The sequence below is a fragment of the Ranitomeya variabilis genome, chromosome 8, assembly GCF_051348905.1.
Source record: "Ranitomeya variabilis isolate aRanVar5 chromosome 8, aRanVar5.hap1, whole genome shotgun sequence".
Lineage (NCBI taxonomy): Eukaryota > Metazoa > Chordata > Amphibia > Anura > Dendrobatidae > Ranitomeya > Ranitomeya variabilis.
In genome coordinates this window covers 53,838,252-53,857,462 of record NC_135239.1, presented here as the reverse complement: position 1 = coordinate 53,857,462, position 19,211 = coordinate 53,838,252, and the positions used below count along the sequence as shown (strand labels likewise).

At 45.8% G+C, this 19,211-nt stretch overlaps 1 protein-coding gene across 1 annotated transcript in view; it reads right to left on the bottom strand.

The window, feature by feature from the left end:
* The window catches only part of ABCA4 (ATP binding cassette subfamily A member 4), a 218,507-nt gene that overhangs the window by 138,994 nt on the left and 60,302 nt on the right, over positions 1 to 19,211 (bottom strand). Inside the window, exon 7 of the mRNA XM_077277785.1 lies at positions 17,815 to 18,012. Within this exon, the coding sequence (XP_077133900.1) occupies positions 17,815 to 18,012 (198 nt within the window). The remainder of the gene's footprint in view (positions 1 to 17,814; positions 18,013 to 19,211) is intronic.

The following is a 19,211-nucleotide window of genomic DNA, read 5'->3' as shown; positions in this document are numbered from 1 at the left end:
AGACAATATAGATTCCCAAAAAAGGATTGGACGCTGGAGCTGAATAAATACTATAAATTTTTATTACAACAAAATTTCTTTAAAAAGCCATATAAAACGGCAATAATAGATAAATATAGAGAGACACAATTAAAAATGAAAGACGAATATCCGAGAACCACGTACAAAAGCACGGTATTGCCAGAGTAATCACAAAATAGCCACTATAATAATGTAGGTGGACCACACTAAAATCATCACATTATTTCATCAAATTCCATTATATGGTAAGTGTGGTAAAACTACAAACAAGATAAATATAGGCAAAAAAGGGCTCAGATGAACACATCAAATCAATTCATGTGAATCAAGTCACGCTAAAGTGCAAAGTGCTAAAACATAATAATAAGTAATATAACCCTAATGTATAAACATATGCAAGTGCATAAAGGTAAGTACCTTAGTGAAAATACACAAGATCATAAATACTATAATAGCATAGTGAAACATATACACGAGGCATGAGAAGAGAATCCCATAGCGATGAAGGTAGTGACGCTGGGAAAAAGTAGGCTAAACTACTAAGAAGAGAAATGATGAGGCATACTGAACCGACCTGTGCCTGGACGTGGAGAGAGGAACCCCAACGCGCATTTCACACACTTGCTTCTTCGGGGGACGAAAAAATTATAGTATTTATTCATCTCCAGTGTCCAATCCTTTTTTGGGTTTCCAAAGGGGTTAAAGGCTAGTACAAGGCCATGTGGTCCCTCTCTTTGTTATGCACGCAGTCCACTTTGAAAGGGGGTCTAGTAACATGCTGTGAAGGACCCAGGAGCCAGCTGGCAGCCCATGGCCCCTGCGGCCCAGGGCACACATGGTCATACATAAACTCGGTAATTGACATGATCCATCTGGTTATATATTTTGTCCTGCCACTATTGTGTTTGCATGTCGGACCATTGCATACTGTAAGGCAGTGAGGTCATAGGGGAGGACTGTTATGTATCCCCTAGAATGCTCGTAGAGGTATATTGAACCCGCTGGAGTGCATTGTAATCACAGCTACACCTGTGGTTACAAGGCAGAATAAAAGAGAGTATGGATTATGTTAAAATATTCGACCAAGTTAGATTTTTAGGAAAACCTGACATGGGCTCTTTTTCGGGGGGAGATTTGCAGGTGTAGTAGTGGGGCGAACCTCTCCTTCCAATCTGTGTTTTAAGAGTAGCCCTTGTCCACGATTCACATTTAAACTTTGAGTTGAGGTTTGGATGTGTGACTGTTTATTTTGCAAGCTTCAGAGCAGGAGGCTTTATGCAATACAGGTCTGTGTGAGGTTAACACAGAGCCAAGGACAACAAAGCTTATGACGCACCCAAGAGGAATACGGCAGTGTAGTCGCCCACAGCAATATATTTTGTTACCGACTGTTTGGATGACTCGGTTGTGATCCGGAGGACTACGTTTACCTTAATTTGTGAGTTTTTGGAAATAAAAGACTTGCCGCTGCTACTGGTTAACTTATTGTTTGCTATTAGCATCACGAACCATAATAAGAGACTGTTCTCACTCTTTTACAATCTGCTGTGGATTCTATAACTTGCATCTCCTGTGGTTAATCAGTCGTTTGCTATAAGCCTCACAAACTGTTATTCGAGTCAGTTTGCATTATGCTGCTACCTGCTGTGGACTTTGCTACCTACATCTGTGTGCTGCTTTAGACCAGCCATTTTCTGCTGCATACGCTCTCCTTGTTCTGTAGGTTCTGATGTACTATGCCGGACTTGATTGTTTGCAGTCCAACATAGCCTGTTGTCCAGGTCCTCTTTCTTCCAGCCTGCTGTGTTATCATCACATTTGGTTCTCATGTCCACCCTGAGCTGTAGCTTTGTGAATCCACCTCTCCAGGCTAACACTGGCTGTTGACTACAGAACTTTTGGAGATTAATTGAAGAAAACATGAGCAAGAGTTTTATTAGAGTGTGGTCCAAGTATGATCATTTTTTGACGAACATGAAAAAAAATTCTCCACCTTCTTCTAACAGGCTGTAAAAATTGCCATCCGAGTGCTTTTCAATTTGTTTCCCAGACCCATAGACATGCATTGCCGATTTTGATCCTATACTGTGATCAAAATTGGACAGGTCCCCGTGATTTTGTGCAGACCATTCAGTCCACGATAAATTATGGATGTGTGAAGGACTCCATTCACTTTAATTTTCTATGAGTGCTATCTGCAAAAACACGGATGGCGCTCGTACTTAAAAAAGGGACATACGAATGAGCCCTAATAGATGACAGCAGCCTTTGTCCATGAAAGTTCAGATTTTTTCCCATTCTCAATAAGATTAACTCATAAATGCAGTTTATTGCCCATGTTTGCCCTCAATTACTAAAATCAAATTGCGTATTATACTGTTTTCTTTGGCACACTCTTCCTAACAAGTAATGCTTCACGCTTCCTTCAGATACCAAGCTTATGAGTAACTCTTCTTTTCCTGAGGACAAACTATTTAAATTGCCTTATGGAACAATAGTGGGGATTCATAATGAGAGGAATTATTTACGTTAGTTTGGCTTGTTTCTGCATTGCTGTTATTTGCACAAAATTAATGTTTGATAAATTTGGCATATCTCTAGAAATAACACTCCCGCCTAGAATTAATTTTCCATTATTAAAGGGAACCTGTAACCAGAAAACATGGCTAATAACCTGCAGATTAACCCCATATCTGCATTTTTCTGGTTTCCCTTTAACACCGCCTTCCTGCAGAGAGATTTTTAAACCTTACTTGTGTAGCGCCCCCACTGCCGCAGGGCCGAGGGGTACCCGGTACCGGGCCTCTGAGTCTCTGCTCTGGGGTTGTCACGGTGGCTAGACCCGGTCCGTGACCCTGCTGAGGGGCGCACAGTGAAAGGTGGTGGTATTGTGCTGATGTTATGGTGCGGTGTAGTGCCGGTCGCGGTCAATAACGAGGACACCAGGTTGCAGTCTCTTTACCTCTTTACTGAAGGCTTCTGAGTCCTCAATCCGGAATACGGTTAACAGGGCTGCGCAAGTCCGGCCGGTCCGATGGCACCTCCAGAGTTCCCTTTGCAGGTGGAAATCTGTGCCTACCTTCCTGCGCTTGTGTTGTGGTCCTCCCCTGCTGTGCTTACGGGATAGTACCCCACAACTGTTGTGTCTGTTTCTCGTGTTCCCTCACAACTCGATCTGATGTTCTCCCTCTACGTCCCCCTGATCTTATGGTTAGGACGCACCCGTATGATGGGGAGGCTCGGAGCTCTTCCGGGACTCCAGCGTCGCCCCACTCCTGTTGTTACCCCCCTGTGTCTTCCTGGGTCTGGGCCCGCCTGTAACTGACTGTCCTGCCGTAGGTTTGAAGTTTGGCTTGGAGCTCTATACTTCCTCGGCGTTCCGGCCACCGGTTGTGCGCCTCAATAGGATGTTGCCTCGTCTTACAGCACGACTCCTACTGGTATTCTCCTTGTTGCGTTGATCTCGTTTCTCACTCAGCACAATAAACCTCGCTTCTTGTCCTTTCTTGGGGTACCGCCGCTATATCGTGCAGGCGCGGTCCCGTAACGTTCTCTCTGGTTGCTAGGCCTCTGTCAGGATCCCACCCCTGACAGGAACCCCTCTGAATCTTCCCCTACAACACCCTCTGCCACAAGGTGTTGCCTGGTTCCAACCCAGTCAGCTTTCTGTCTAACTTCCTATCTAACCCCCAGTTTTACCAGACTGTGAGGAGTGGCCTAATGAATAGTACCCTTAGCTCCCCTGGAGGCCAGACTGTGAAATGTATTGGTGTCTGTGATACCTGGTCAGATGAACTCCTTCAGTGCCATCAGACGTACCATAGCCCCCCTTAGCGGCGGAGCCACAGTACTGCAACGACCAGGGCTCTGGGGCGCTGCACTCCCCCCGGTTAAATCCAGTACTCCTGGACTGGGAAGAAAACAACAATACATGTCAGCAAAAGACATACAATTTTGAAAATGCAAGTACAAGTAAACTTTTTAACAGAGCTTCCCTTTATGGGACGTGAGGACACTTGAACGTTACAAACATAGTTAAATACTTTAACTAACTTACTATGAATAACTTTTCTTACCCAACCGGGTATTCTACTAAGTGCAAAATCTTTGAACAATAATTTAACATTGCCTTTAAGGACGTACTCGCTAAATCCACTTAAGACCTTCTTATAATCACATTATAAGGCTAATCAACTTTTATGCATTCTCCTTCTTTTCGTCTGCAGGACCGCCTGTCCTAACTGCTCCAGACCTACTGCCTCTCCTTTCTGTACAGGACCGCCCCTTTCCGCCCGGGCCTACTGTCCTTCCACTACTATACACAGTATAGAACATATCATTTTTCTTTCAATTCAGGATCACTGAGCCATTTCTGTATGGCTCCTAGGAGGACTCACTAACTAACCCCGTACGGGTTCACTTCCTGCCCTCGTTCTTCTATCAACATCATTAAACATTTCTTACAATCAACTAGTTAGCTACATTTAACTTTCACATATCAGCATTATTACTTTTCCTTTTAGAGCATCATCATTCTCTAAGTACTATCAATGAACATCCCCTTTAAGAGGGGACCAAGTCTCTATGAGGTAGTGCAACTTCTCAAGCTGCAAGTCTGTTCGCAATAAGGACTCCGGTAATGTCTTCAAAAACAGTATCTTCGCAAAGAGTCCTTTTCTTGTATAAAACCAGTAGAGAGCACCTTTAAGAAGGTGCAAACTATTTACAATATCAGTTTTTGAATCATTCACCGTCCATGATTCGGCAGTCCTTTGATAACTGTGCAAAAGTAGAAAACAAACAAAAACAATAGGGATCCCGGGTCAACAAAGGGATCCCTTTAAGAATAACCCTAGACGGGTTTTAGCAGCAAAACGGTGAAAACAATAAACTATGTACAATCATTAAAGCATTTTTGCTGTAGGGGGTATAGTTACTTGAACCACTCAGGAGGCAGCACCGGCGGAGGCAACCCCCTAGGGTATTGCGCACCGCCTGGTACTGCATAAGGGGACGTGTTGTCCCATCTGGGGGTCTGCGTACCCACTGTCTTCAGTTCTGGAGCAGCACAGGCACCACCCACCTGAAGAGGTGCCTCCTTGGCCACGAGGGTGGTAGAGGTGACAATGCTGCATGTCGTGGTCTTGACCATAGTGCACGTTGGGGTGACCTCGGTGGTCCTGGTAATGACCATGGGCTGACCACAAGGGGGCACCTTTGCTACAGGGGTCAGCTTCACTGGCACCTTAATCGGGGGTATCACAGGGTTCTGCCTCTTGCGGACATTCAGGGCAAACCACCCCTTTTCCCCAATGTGCCTAGTGTACGAGACTTCATCCCCCGGGTAGAGATCCCGGTCTGGGTGGCCCTCTCGGAGATGCGGCTCCACGTCCCTTCGGTTGACAAACACCTCCGCATACAGGCCCGGCTCTTTAATGAAGCCCCAGCCTCCGTGGAGCTTGAAGGTGGTGATGGTGCCCTGCCTGCGCGGGGCCTGGTGAGCGGCGGGGTCCTTGCGGGCCCGGTCCTTGACCGCCAGGTCTTTTTGATGGTGGGCCTCCAGCCCGGCCTGGTACGCCTCCTCCTTCTCCTCCCACTGCTGTTTTAGCTGAGCCTGGTATTCCTCCCAGCTCAGGGCCTGCACCATCTCCCCTTCCTGTGTCTTCACCCCGGGGAACCCCATGAGGTTGGATCCTGGGTTCACCCAGCGGCATACTGTGCGCTCTGCATGGGCTTCACACAGCAGGGTAGTGGGCAGAATCGGGGCCTTCAGGAGGTGCTCCATACCCGTCTTCTCCTCCCATGGTAACAGGCGCTGGCGTCTATGGGTCCCAGGGAGAGGGGGTGCTGCAACGGGGCCCACTAACAAACCCTCTGCCAGCGGGACGGGGTCGGCGGACTCACCGGTCGATGCAGGCTCTTCCTTTGCGGCGGGTTCCGCTGGCGGTGTCGGTGAGGGCCTCAGCAGCAACTCCGTTAGTGGTACAAGATCCGATGCCAGAGATCTTCCTTCCGGCGCCACCTGGTGCGGAGCCTGGGCCTTCACGTTCAGCTGAAGGAGCTGGTGGATCAAGTCTCCCATCTCAGCCTGCAAGAAATCAGCGCTATCCGTGGAGAATTGGCTGCGATGCTCGTCCAGGTAGTCGGGGGAGTCTTCTGCTTCCACCCCGCGTTCGGGTCCCGAGCTGCTGGCCATGGCGTCCTCCACGTGGGTCGCTACCTGATCCTTTTCCCGCTCTCTCCTTCGTGGATGGTTTCGTTTTCGTTGTCTCCGCCCTCCATTGAGGATTAGGAGGCGGATCTCGGCTGCTGACGGACACGTCCTCACGGTGCAGAAATATTTAGACTGGGCGGCCATTGTCGTTCGCGCTCTCCAGCTTGTCTACGCCCACTCCACGCCCCTCTTCTTCTCCTGCGCTCTCCTCAGCGCTGTAATGACGGATTTTGGCGGTAAATGACAATACACAGTCCTTGCAATAAGTCACAGTCCAAGTATAATAAATCACAGTTCCAAGGCACACATGACCTGATTCTTCAGGCTTAAGTAGATCCTGTTCGTGACGCCAAGTTGTAGCGCCCCCACTGCCGCAGTGCCGAGGGGTACCCGGTACCGGGCCTCTGAGTCTCTGCTCTGGGGTTGTCACGGTGGCTAGACCCGGTCCGTGACCCTGCTGAGGGGCGCACAGTGAAAGGTGGTGGTATGGTGCTGATGTTATGGTGCGGTGTAGTGCCGGTCGCGGTCAATAACGAGGACACCAGGTTGCAGTCTCTTTACCTCTTTACTGAAGGCTTCTGAGTCCTCAATCCGGAATACGGTTAACAGGGCTGCGCAAGTCCGGCCGGTCCGATGGCACCTCCAGAGTTCCCTTTGCAGGTGGAAATCTGTGCCTACCTTCCTGCGCTTGTGTTGTGGTCCTCCCCTGCTGTGCTTACGGGATAGTACCCCACAACTGTTGTGTCTGTTTCTCGTGTTCCCTCACAACTCGATCTATGTTCTCCCTCTACGTCCCCCTGATCTTACGGTTAGGACGCACCCGTATGACGAGGAGGCTCGGAGCTCTTCCGGGACTCCAGCGTCGCCCCACTCCTGTTGTTACCCCCCTGTGTCTTCCTGGGTCTGGGTGAGACAGCCCGCCTGTAACTGACTGTCCTGCCGTAGGTTTGAAGTTTGGCTTGGAGCTCTATACTTCCTCGGCGTTCCGGCCACCGGTTATGCGCCTCAATAGGATGTTGCCTCGTCTTACAGCACGACTCCTACTGGTATTCTCCTTGTTGCGTTGATCTCGTTTCTCACTCAGCACAATAAACCTCACTTCTTGTCCTTTCTTGGGGTACCGCCGCTATATCGTGCAGGCGCGGTCCCGTAACGTTCTCTCTGGTTGCTAGGCCTCTGTCAGGATCCCACCCCTGACAGGGACCCCTCTGAATCTTCCCCTACAACACCCTCTGCCACAAGGTGTTGCCTGGTTCCAACCCAGTCAGCTTTCTGTCTAACTTCCTATCTAACCCCCAGTTTTACCAGACTGTGAGGAGTGGCCTAATGAATAGTACCCTTAGCTCCCCCTGGAGGCCAGACTGTGAAATGTATTGGTGTCTGTGATACCTGGTCAGATGAACTCCTTCAGTGCCATCAGACGTACCATAGCCCCCCTTAGCGGCGGAGCCACAGTACTGCAACGACCAGGACTCTGGGGTGCTGCACTTGCATAGTTAACTGTGCCAATATTACATCCACTTTTTATATGATTTATTGTGTTATCTCACATGGCAATGCCTAGTTTACAACAGTAATGAAATGCATATTAATATATCAATTTTCAATAAATTAATTTTAAAATTTGCAGCTTGTCGACAAGTTGAAAGCGAAAGACACCACTGCATTCATATTTTTCTTTATTAAATTGCATGTGCTAAAAACAATTTTATATTTGGATCTAATCACAAATTTTGCTTTATTTAGCCTATAGAACTGTTATGTGTACAAACCACAAAACTATTGTGCGATAAATCCATCAGTCCTGTTGACAGCTCAGCTGTCCAGCTCTGTGAGGCCCGGTGACTGTGAAGAGCAGTAATGTCACTGACATCACCGTTCTTCACAGGCTGCCAAGTCTTGCAGAGCACAGCGTGACCCGGCGACTCTGAGTGTGACATCAGTAACGTTACTAGTCTTCACAGTCGCCGGGTTTGGACGATGGATTCGGGGAACGTTGTGGGAAGTAGGGTTGAGCGACTTTTGCTTTTTTAGGATCGAGTCGGGTTTCGTGAAACCCGACCTTCTCGAAAGTCGGATCGTGTGAAATCGGCTGATTATTGTGAAAAGTCGGGTGTCCGACCGAAACACGAAACCCAATGCAAGTCAATGGGGACTTTCTCTCTCTCTCTCTCTCCTCGGACTGTGTAAATCGCTACATCCAAAACGGTAAGATGGCATTTCTACCCCCACCCCCTATGACGCCGCAGAAAGCAAGACAACACCTATGTCATCACGCTGCCCACACTCCTTCATTGGCTGAAAAAATGGCGGTTAAAGCCTCATACGAAACGTGACTTTGGCGCGAAGATCGCCAACCGCATGGCCGATCCCACGCTGGGATCGGCTCGGGTTTCACGAAACCCGACTTTGCCGAAAGTCGCCGACTTATGAAATTGACAGATCCGTTTCGCTCAACCCTAGTGGGAAGCACTGGACCATGTCGGCCCTGCGTGGGAACTTTAAAAAACAAAAAATTAGTGAATTAGGGATGGGGTGTCTGATGAATACCTCTCCATTACTAACACCAGGACTTGATGTCAGCTGTTTTTGGACAATTCACAGCAGACATCATCCCCAACTACCATAACCTCGATTGCCAAGACACCAGGGCATTGGGAAGTGCTGGGTAAAGCACCAGACCTGGCATATCTAATGTAATGCGCCGCTTTGGAGTGGCTGTGGGCTGCTATTTTTAGGCTAGGAAGGGCCCAATAACCATGGACCTTCCTAGCCTAATGATATAAGCTCTCAGCTGTCTACTTTACCTTTGCTGGTTATAAAAAATGGGCGGGCACCATATAATTTTCATTCATTTATTTATTTATGTATTTATTTATAAGGTCAACGTACAAGGCACTAAAGGGTGCCATTTTTTATAATGTGTCCTGGTGTTGTGAAATTAGATGTCTGTCTATCTATAAAGGGTCTTTGCAAAGTTTGAAACCTTTAACACATAAAAAATCATCATTTTCTGCAAGGCATTTTATTGCAGTACAATTCACACATACAGCACATGGATGACGCTCACATACACAAGTGCATGTCACACAGATACGCAACACTGACAACATTAGTTTTTGCACTACTGTTATCATCAGGATGTGTTAAGGGGACCTAACACTGAAACAAAGGAACGGAGAACCAGGAGTAGGAGCCCTGATGGATTTGTACCATTTTTGCATAACACAGCTAGATAAATAACTCACACTGCAAAATGTTAGAAAAAAAAATTAAGACTATTTATAAAGTTGCATAATTTTACATTTAGGAAGAAAATGAACAATAAAAAAATAATCTATGTGGAGGTCTATGTAGCCTTTAAGGTATGCTTGGCAACTTTTCAGCAGTTGTTTTTTGATAAAAACAACAATATTTATTTTTTTGCAAAAACTATTGTGAGCATAGCCATAATGAAAATATTCTGCCTTAATTTTCTTACATACGCTTTTGATTCATATTTGCCCCTGCAAGACCCAAATTTTACATTGATTTTGTTTCCATTTGTGAACAGGATTGTAATGCCTACTGAAGCGCAGTAGCACGTAACCTCCACCAGGGGGTGCTGGTGAAGGAAAACAGGTACACTCACAGAGAAATCACAGAGCAGCAGGCAGAAGCCGCTAGTTGGGGAAAAAGTAGTCAGAAATAGCCGGGTCAGCAACAGAGAGGGAATGGAGTACCAGAGGTCACAGCAATACACGTGGTCAGAAACAAGCCAAAAAGTCAGAGCCGATTAGGAACAGGAAAGCCAGAGAAGCAAGACAGTCAAACAGGTCAGAGGACAAGCCGAGTCAAATACCAAGGGGTCACATCACGGAGAGCGAGTACTACAAGGAGTGAAGTCACAGGGGAACTGTTGTGAATTCTGCTCTTGGGCTCCCTCTGGTGGTTATAAGTGGTAGTGCTGCTGTCTCTGGATCGCAGCATTCATCAGGTGTGTCAAGTTTTTGCAATCCTGACTGGGCTATTTAGCCTTGCTTGACCCTTTAGTCAGTGCCAGTTGTTCATTGTTCCTGGAGGATTCACATCCTTGCCTGCTCTCTCCTGCTTTGCTGTTCCTTTCAACAAAGATAAGTTCTGGCCTTGATTTTTGCTGTCCACATGCTGTGGCCTTATTGTTCAGTTCTTTTCCATGTTTTTGTCTTGTCCAGCTTGGTCTGAATAAGGATTTGTTTAGCCAAGCTGGTATCTCTGGAGATGCAGATATACCCTCCATATCTTTAGTTAGCTGTGGAGATTTTTGTATTTTCTGTGGTGGATATTTTCTAGTGTTTTAATACTGACCGCATAGTACTCTGTCCTATCCTTTCTATTTAGCTAGAAGTGGCCTCCTTTGCTAAATTCTGATTTCAGTCTGTGTATGTTTTTTTCCCTCTCCTCTCACAGTCAATATTTGTGGGGGGCTGGCTATCCTTTGGGAATTTTCTCTGAGGCAAGATAGTTTTCCCTTTTCTATCTCTAGGGGTAATTAGTCCTCCGGCTGTGTCGAGATGTCTAGGGAGTGCTAGGTACATTCCACGGCTACTTCTAGTTGCGGTGTTAAGTTCAGGGTCTGCGGTCAGTACAGGTACCACCTTCTCCAGAGTACGTCTCATGCTGCTCTTAGGCCACCAGATCATAACAGTACAACTGGCCAACAATGAGTTAACCGCATCTCAGAAGAAGGGAAGGAAAGTGCTGAGCCACTTTTTTTTCTGTAGTCTGTTGTGTTTTTTTTTTCCCTCTTTACCTCTGGGTGGCTCAGGAGTTCGGCGCTGGTATGGATGTTCAGGGATTGGCTTCTCGTGTGGATCAACTTGCTGCTAGAGTACAGGGTATTTCCGATTATATCGTTCAGACTCCAGTTTTAGAGCCTAGAATTCCAACTCCTGATTTGTTTCTTGGGGACAGGTCCAAATTTTTGAGCTTTAAAAATAACTGTAAACTGTTTTTTGCTCTGAAACCCCGTTCCTCTGGTGATCCCATCCAGCAGGTTAAAATTGTTATATCTCTGCTGCGTGGTGACCCCCAGGTTTGGGCATTTGCCCTGGAACCTGGGAATCCGGCGTTGCTTAATGTAGACACCATTTTTCAGGCGCTTGGGTTATTGTATGATGAACCTAATTCAGTGGATCATGCTGAGAAGACCTTGTTGGCCCTGTGTCAGGGTCAAGAAGCAACAGAATCATATTGCCAGAAATTTAGAAAATGGTCTGTACTGACTAAATGGAATGAGGATGCCTTGGCGGCAATTTTCAGAAAGGGTCTTTCTGAATCCGTTAAAGATGTTATGGTGGGGTTCCCCACACCTGCTGGTCTCAGTGATTCTATGTCTCTGGCCATTCAGATTGATCGGCGCTTGCGCGAGCGCAGAGTTGTGCACACTATGGCATTGTCTTCCGAGCGGAGTCCTGAGCCTATGCAGTGTGATAGGATTGTGTCTAGAGCTGAACGACAAGGATTCAGACGTCAGAATAGGTTGTGTTTTTACTGCGGCGATTCTGCTCATGTTATTTCTGATTGTCCTAAGCGTACCAAGAGAATCGCTAGTTCTGTTACCATCAGTACTGTACAACCTAAATTTCTGTTATCTGTGACCCTGATCTGCTCATTATCGTCATTTTCTGTCATGGCATTTGTGGATTCAGGCACCGCTCTAAACTTAATGGACTTAGAATTTGCCAGACGTTGTTGTTTTTCCTTACAGCCTTTGCAGAGTCCTATTCCTTTGAGGGGCATTGATGCTACACTGTTGGCTAAAAATAAACCTCAGTTTTGGACACAGCTGACCATGTGCATGGCGCCAGCCCATCAGGAAGATTGTCATTTTCTGGTGTTGCATAATTCGCATGATGCTATTGTGCTGGGTTTCCCATGGTTACAGGTGCATAATCCGGGGTTAGATTGGAAATCTATGTCTGTGACTAGTTGGGGTTGTCAGGGGGTTCATGGTGACGTTCCTTTGATGTCAATTGCCTCCTCCCCCTCTTCTGAAATTCCTGAGTTTTTGTCAGATTTCCAGGATGTATTCAATGAGCCCAAGTCCAGTTCCCTTCCACCGCATAGGGACTGTGATTGTGCTATTGACTTGATTCCAGGCTGTAAGTTCCCTAAGGGCCGACTTTTCAACCTGTCTATGCCAGAACATACCGCCATGCGGAGCTATGTTAAGGAGTCCTTGGAGAAGGGGCATATTCGGCCATCTTCTTCACCATTGGGAGCAGGTTTTTTTTTTGTTGCCAAAAAAGATGGCTCCTTGAGACCCTGTATTGATTATCGCCTCTTGAATAAGATCACGGGCAAATTCCAATACCCTTTGCCTTTGCTTTCTGATCTGTTTGCTAGGATTAAGGGGGCTAGTTGGTTTACTAAGATTGACCTTCGAGGGGCATATAATCTTGTTCGTATTAAGCAGGGTGACGAATGGAAAACTGCGTTTAATACGCCCGAAGGTCATTTTGAATACCTTGTGATGCCATTCGTACTCTGTAATGCTCCATCTGTGTTTCAGTCCTTCATGCATGATATATTTTGTAATTATCTTGATAAATTCATGATTGTATATTTTGATATTTTGATTTTTTCAGATGATTGGGAGTCTCATGTGAAACAAGTCAGGATGGTATTTCAGATCCTTCGTGATAATGCCTTGTTTGTGAAGGGGTCTAAGTGCCTCTTTGGAGTACAGAAGATTTATTTTTTGGGCTTCATTTTTTCTCCCTCATCTATAGAAATGGATCCGGTTAAGGTTCAGGCCATTCATGATTGGATCCAGCCCACATCCGTGAAGAGCCTTCAGAAATTTTTGGGCTTTGCTAATTTTTATCGCCGTTTCATTGCCAACTTCTCCAGTGTGGTTAAACCCCTGACCGATTTGACGAAGAAAGGCGCTGATGTGACGAATTGGCCCTCTGCGGCTGTTTCTGCCTTTCAGGAGCTTAAACGCCGATTTACTTCTGCCCCTGCGTTGCGTCAGCCGGATGTTTCTCTTCCTTTTCAGGTTGAGGTTGACGCTTCTGAGATTGGGGCAGGGGCCGTTTTGTCTCAGAGGAATTCTGATGGTTCCTTGATGAAACCGTGTGCCTTCTTTTCTCTAAAGTTTTCGCCTGCGGAACGCAATTATGATGTCGGCAATCGTGAGTTGTTGGCTATGAAGTGGGCATTTGAGGAGTGGCGACATTGGCTTGAGGGGGCCAAGCACCGTATTGTGGTCTTGACCAATCATAGGAATCTCATTTATCTCGAGTCTGCCAAACGGCTGAATCCTAGACAGGCCCGATGGTCCCTGTTTTTCTCCCGTTTTGATTTTGTGGTCTCGTATCTTCCGGGTTCTAAGAATGTTAAGGCTGATGCCCTTTCTAGGAGCTTTTTGCCTGATTCTCCTGGGGTCCTTGAGCCGGTCGGTATTCTGAAGGAAGGGGTGATTCTTTCTGCCATCTCCCCCGATTTACGACGGGTTCTTCAGGAATTTCAGGCTGATAAACCTGACCGCTGTCCAGTGGGGAAACTGTTTGTTCCTGACAGATGGACTAGTAAAGTGATTTCGGAGGTTCATTGTTCTGTGTTGGCTGGTCATCCTGGGATTTTTGGTACCAGAGATTTGTTTGGTAGGTCCTTTTGGTGGCCTTCTTTGTCACGGGATGTGCGTTCTTTTGTGCAGTCCTGTGGGACTTGTGCGCGGGCCAAGCCTTGCTGTTCCCGCCCTAGTGGGTTGCTTTTGCCTTTGCCGGTCCCTGAGAGGCCTTGGACGCATATTTCTATGGATTTTATTTCGGATCTTCCGGTTTCCCAGAGGATGTCGGTTATCTGGGTGGTTTGTGACCGGTTTTCTAAGATGGTTCATTTGGTACCTTTGCATAAGTTGCCTTCCTCTTCTGATTTGGTTCCGTTGTTTCTTCAGCATGTGGTTCGTTTGCATGGCATTCCGGAGAATATTGTGTCCGATAGAGGTTCCCAGTTTGTTTCTAGGTTTTGGCGGGCCTTTTGTGCTAGGCTGGGCATTGATTTGTCTTTTTCTTCCGCGTTTCATCCTCAGACAAATGGCCAAACCGAGCGAACTAATCAGACTTTGGAAATTTATTTGAGATGCTTTGTGTCTGCTGATCAGGATGATTGGGTGGCTTTCTTGCCATTGGCCGAGTTTGCCCTTAATAATCGGGCTAGTTCTGCTACCTTGGTTTCACCCTTCTTTTGTAACTCTGGTTTTCATCCTCATTTTTCTTCGGGGCAGGTTGAGCCTTCTGATTGTCCTGGGGTGGACTCTGTGGTTGACAGGGTGCAGCAAATTTGGGCTCATGGTGTTGACAATTTGGTGTTGTCTCAGGAGGGGGCTCAGCGTTTTGCTAACCGTCGTCGGTGTGTTGGTTCCCGGCTTCGGGCTGGGGATTTGGTCTGGTTGTCTTCCCGTCATGTTCCTATGAAGGTTTCTTCCCCTAAGTTTAAGCCTCGGTTTATTGGCCCTTATAGGATTTCTGAGATTATCAATCCAGTGTCTTTTCGTTTGGCCCTTCCAGCCTCTTTTTCCATCCATAATGTTTTTCATAGATCTTTGTTGCGGAAATATGTGGTGCCCGTTGTTCCCTCTGTTGATCCTCCTGCCCCGGTGTTGATTGATGGGGAGTTGGAGTATGTGGTTGAGAAGATTTTGGATTCTCGTTTTTCGAGGCGGAAGCTTCAGTATCTTGTCAAGTGGAAGGGTTATGGCCAGGAGGATAATTCTTGGGTTGTTGCCTCCGATGTTCATGCTGAGGATTTGGTTCGTGCCTTTCATTTGGCTCGTCCGGATCGGCCTGGGGGCTCTGGTGAGGGTTCGGTGACCCCTCCTCAAGGGGGGTACTGTTGTGAATTCTGCTCTTGGGCTCCCTCCGGTGGTTATAAGTGGTAGTGCTGCTGTGTCTGGATCGCAGCATTCATCAGGTGTGTCAAGTTTTTGCAATCTTGACTGGGCTATTTAGCCTTGCTTGACCCTTTAGTCAGTGCCAGTTGTCCATTGTTCCTGGAGGATTCACATCCTTGCCTGCTCTCTCCTGCTTTGCTGTTCCTTTCTCAAAGATAAGTTCTGGCCTTGATTTTTGCTGTCCACATGCTGTGGCCTTATTGTTCAGTTCTTTTTCATGTTTTTGTCTTGTCCAGCTTAGTCTGAATAAGGATTTGTTTAGCCTAGCTGGTATCTCTGGAGATGCAGATATACCCTCCATATCTTTAGTTACCTGTGGAGATTTTTGTATTTTCTGTGGTGGATATTTTCTAGTGTTTTAATACTGACCACATAGTACTCTGTCCTATCCTTTCTATTTAGCTAGAAGTGGCCTCCTTTGCTAAATTCTGATTTCAGTCTGTGTATGTTTTTTTCCCTCTCCTCTCACAGTCAATATTTGTGGGGGGCTGGCTATCCTTTGGGAATTTTCTCTGAGGCAAGATAGTTTTCCCTTTTCTATCTCTAGGGGTAATTAGTCCTCTGGCTGTGTCGAGATGTCTAGGGAGTGATAGGTACATTCCACGGCTACTTCTAGTTGCGGTGTTAAGTTCAGGGTCTGCGGTCAGTACAGGTACCACCTTCTCCAGAGTACGTCTCATGCTGCTCTTAGGCCACCAGATCATAACAGGGAACACGGGAACGGGACCTAGGTAAACGGGCAGAGGACAAATCAGGGTATAATTGGTCAGCTCCTCAAGCCAGAAACAGGAACTACAACTGACACTGCTTGCAGGTAACAGCGGATTGAAATAGCCAGACAGATCCCAAAACGAGGCAAAGAACACTAACCCCCGCATGACCATCCTGGGGAGAGAATAATGAGAAACAAACCCCGGACTGGATCATGACAAGGATTTTGTAAAACCCTACACTAGCAATATACTATACTTTGTTGTGAATTTTTGGTGCGGACATTGAATGTGGCCTAAATTGTTTCATTATTTCACTTTCATCTCTAAAAAAAGGCTACCTCTACTTTTCAAAAAGTGAAAAAAGCATGAAAAGCTGCTAAAAAATAGGAAAAACTTAAGGATCAACAAAAATTGCAGAAGTTAGTCATATAAGGAAATGATATTATAAATGTATAACCGAAAATAATAGCAGCAAATATCTCTTCATTTACGTCTTTCTCGTCATCTCTTTTCTGGTGGTGTACATGCCGTAGACTCTTTTCCTGTAATAAGCAGAATGAAGCGGACAGCTGTAATAACAGCGGAGATCCAGGCAGAGGCTCACTTTACCAGCTACAGCTGAGAAAACCAGATACAAAGCACTAGAATCACACTGCTGGTTCTCTGCTCCACAGGTACCAACGTGACTTGCTGCGTCCTGCGCCAACACAAATATGCTTCCTTTTCCGATCAAAAGATAGCCTATAAACATGACTTGTTTTCTTTTTCTGAACTATTTGTGTAGAAATGTTAAAAGGAAAAAAAAATCTCTGTGACCAGAAACCAGGTGAAAGACGTTGGCACTAATACATCTTAAGGTGGTCATACACAATAGATAGAAACAGATTGATGTTTGGACAATGGTTGAACAAAGGATCGTCTGGTGAACGATCATTTCACAGATGCAGCCCTAGGTATTGTAATCCATATCGCTGCTAAAGTCAATCAAGCTGGTCATGAATGTTCGATTACATGGAGGATGAACGATCTATCTATCTGGGAACATTCTTTGAAACAAATTGATCTTTTAGATCATCCACTGTGTGAAAATTTCAAACATGGCTGATTTTGTTTCAGATGATGCTGGAATATCATGTTTTCAGCAATTTATTTCCAAAGTGCAGTGGTCAACAGCCAGTGTTGGGCTGGAGAGGTGGATTCACAAAGCTACAGCTCAAGATGGACATAAGAACCAAGAGTGATGACACAGCAGGCTGGAAACCCCATGGAACAAAGAACACCTGGACAACAGGCTATGTTGGACAGGAAACAAACAAGTGAGGTGTAACACATCAGAACCTACAGAACGAGGAGAGAATATGCAGAGGAAAGTCCACAGCAGGTAACACGGTAATGAGAACTGCCTCATAACAGTTTGTGATGCTTACAGCAAACAACGAGTTAACCAAATCAGATGCAAGTTATAGAATCCACAGCAGATTGTAACATAATAAGAACAGTTTCTTATTACAGTTTGTGATGCTAGTAGCAAACAAGGAGTTAATCAGCATATATATGTATTTTACAGCAGGGCCTATCCATATTATGGCCTCTAACATAATACCCCTAGTCACAAGAAAAAAGGAAACAATGACTATTGCTTAAAAATTTTAGGCTAGAAGATAGTTCAAAGTCTAATATTTACATTGAAGATGCTATTGTGAATGTATCGGGGTAGTGTTTACATGTGCTCGCCCACCAGCCCCAATGCACGTTTCGCCCAAGACTTCGTCAGGGGGCGTGTATGTTGTGTCTTATTTATGCCTGTTCATTTATATTATTTTTTTAAGATATTGAAATAAAATGCTATTTCATGTGAGACCTATTTTTGCACTTGGTTTTCTCATGTTGGTCCACTTACTTTCAAGCAAGACTTTTCAATACCTTTCAGAAGCGGGGAGATTACTTACAACTTCAAACACTTTGAAGAAATCAATGTTGGCATACAGCACATCTTCTATCATCTGTAACCTTTGCTGGGACAGGACGCACATAGCATTACGCACTGTATGCATTCCCCTGCGACTGCTGAATATGATGAAGCGCTCCAGGAGGCTCTGGCTGCATGCTATGTCCTTCAGAGACAGGTCTGGTATACCGGAAGCAAACTAAAAAGGAGAAAAGGACAGAGGAAATCTTGTTATATCTATTTCACAGTCATGATCCTATTGGCCTTTGGCAATCAGAATACGGTAAAAGTGCAGCTTTTAGCAAATGACAATTTTGGTAACATTCCGATAAATTGAAAACTGCAGTAGACTCCATAACAACAGAAAGGCTTATGCGTAACTCCGATCTCCATATATATTTACTAAAGCAAAAGTTTGGACATGGAAATGGATATGATATGATCCAGACTGCATTTTAGGTCCCAGTAAAACCAGAACTGACAAGGAGGGGACTGCTGATGTAATTCTTAGCTGATCTAGGACACACAAGGAGATATAGGCTGTGGCTGACTGATCCATAGTGCATGGCTTACAGATGAAAAGAGTCTTTAACATACTGACATCTTATTGGCCCTCAATGTAACAGGTTCCCTTTAAATCATGTACAAGCTTTTTAACAGAACTATACAGTGCACTCGTAACACGGCGCAGGGTGGTAGCACTTGGTGAAGCACTTGCCTCCAGCGTCCCGTGGACTTGTGCTGTGAGGACCTTACACCATGCAGGCTGCTGCATATAGCCAGAGGTGTGGGCTTGCCAGGACCGGATGTTCCACCGTTTAATGAGGGAGACCACCATTCAAAAATAAAGTCTTTACTGATCGGTAACTTGGTAAGAGTTATATACAAGGAATAGCGGGTACAAACATTTTGGTCACAGTATAACGCATTTTCCACACAGTATCCTTCCTTAGTAGTTTACTCCATGGCTTCTGTATCCACTGTTTCTCCCTACTTCACCACAACTCAGCTTTAACCCTACAGTCCTGATCAGCAAGTGTCCTTACTTGCTTTTCGGTTAAGCATCATTTTTCTTCTAATACTGGCGGTCTGATACCTTTTCACTCCGGACCCCCACTAGTCCCACGTACTCCATCCCGATTAGGTCTGTTGCTTTCTGCGTTACAAGCTCTGGTGTTAGTGACTCGGTGTCCAAGGACCCTTCTCTGGAAGCCCACTCTGTCTCGTCAGTCACTTTTCTTTAAGATCATACTATCACTGTCTTAGTCTCCTTTCACCATTGGTCACCCTGTGTGCAGCACTATTCACTTTATGCTCCAAACTCGAATTCACAGCAAGTAGTCACTTGCCCTAACACTAACCCCACCCACTATGGGCTAATCCCAAACATTTACTCTT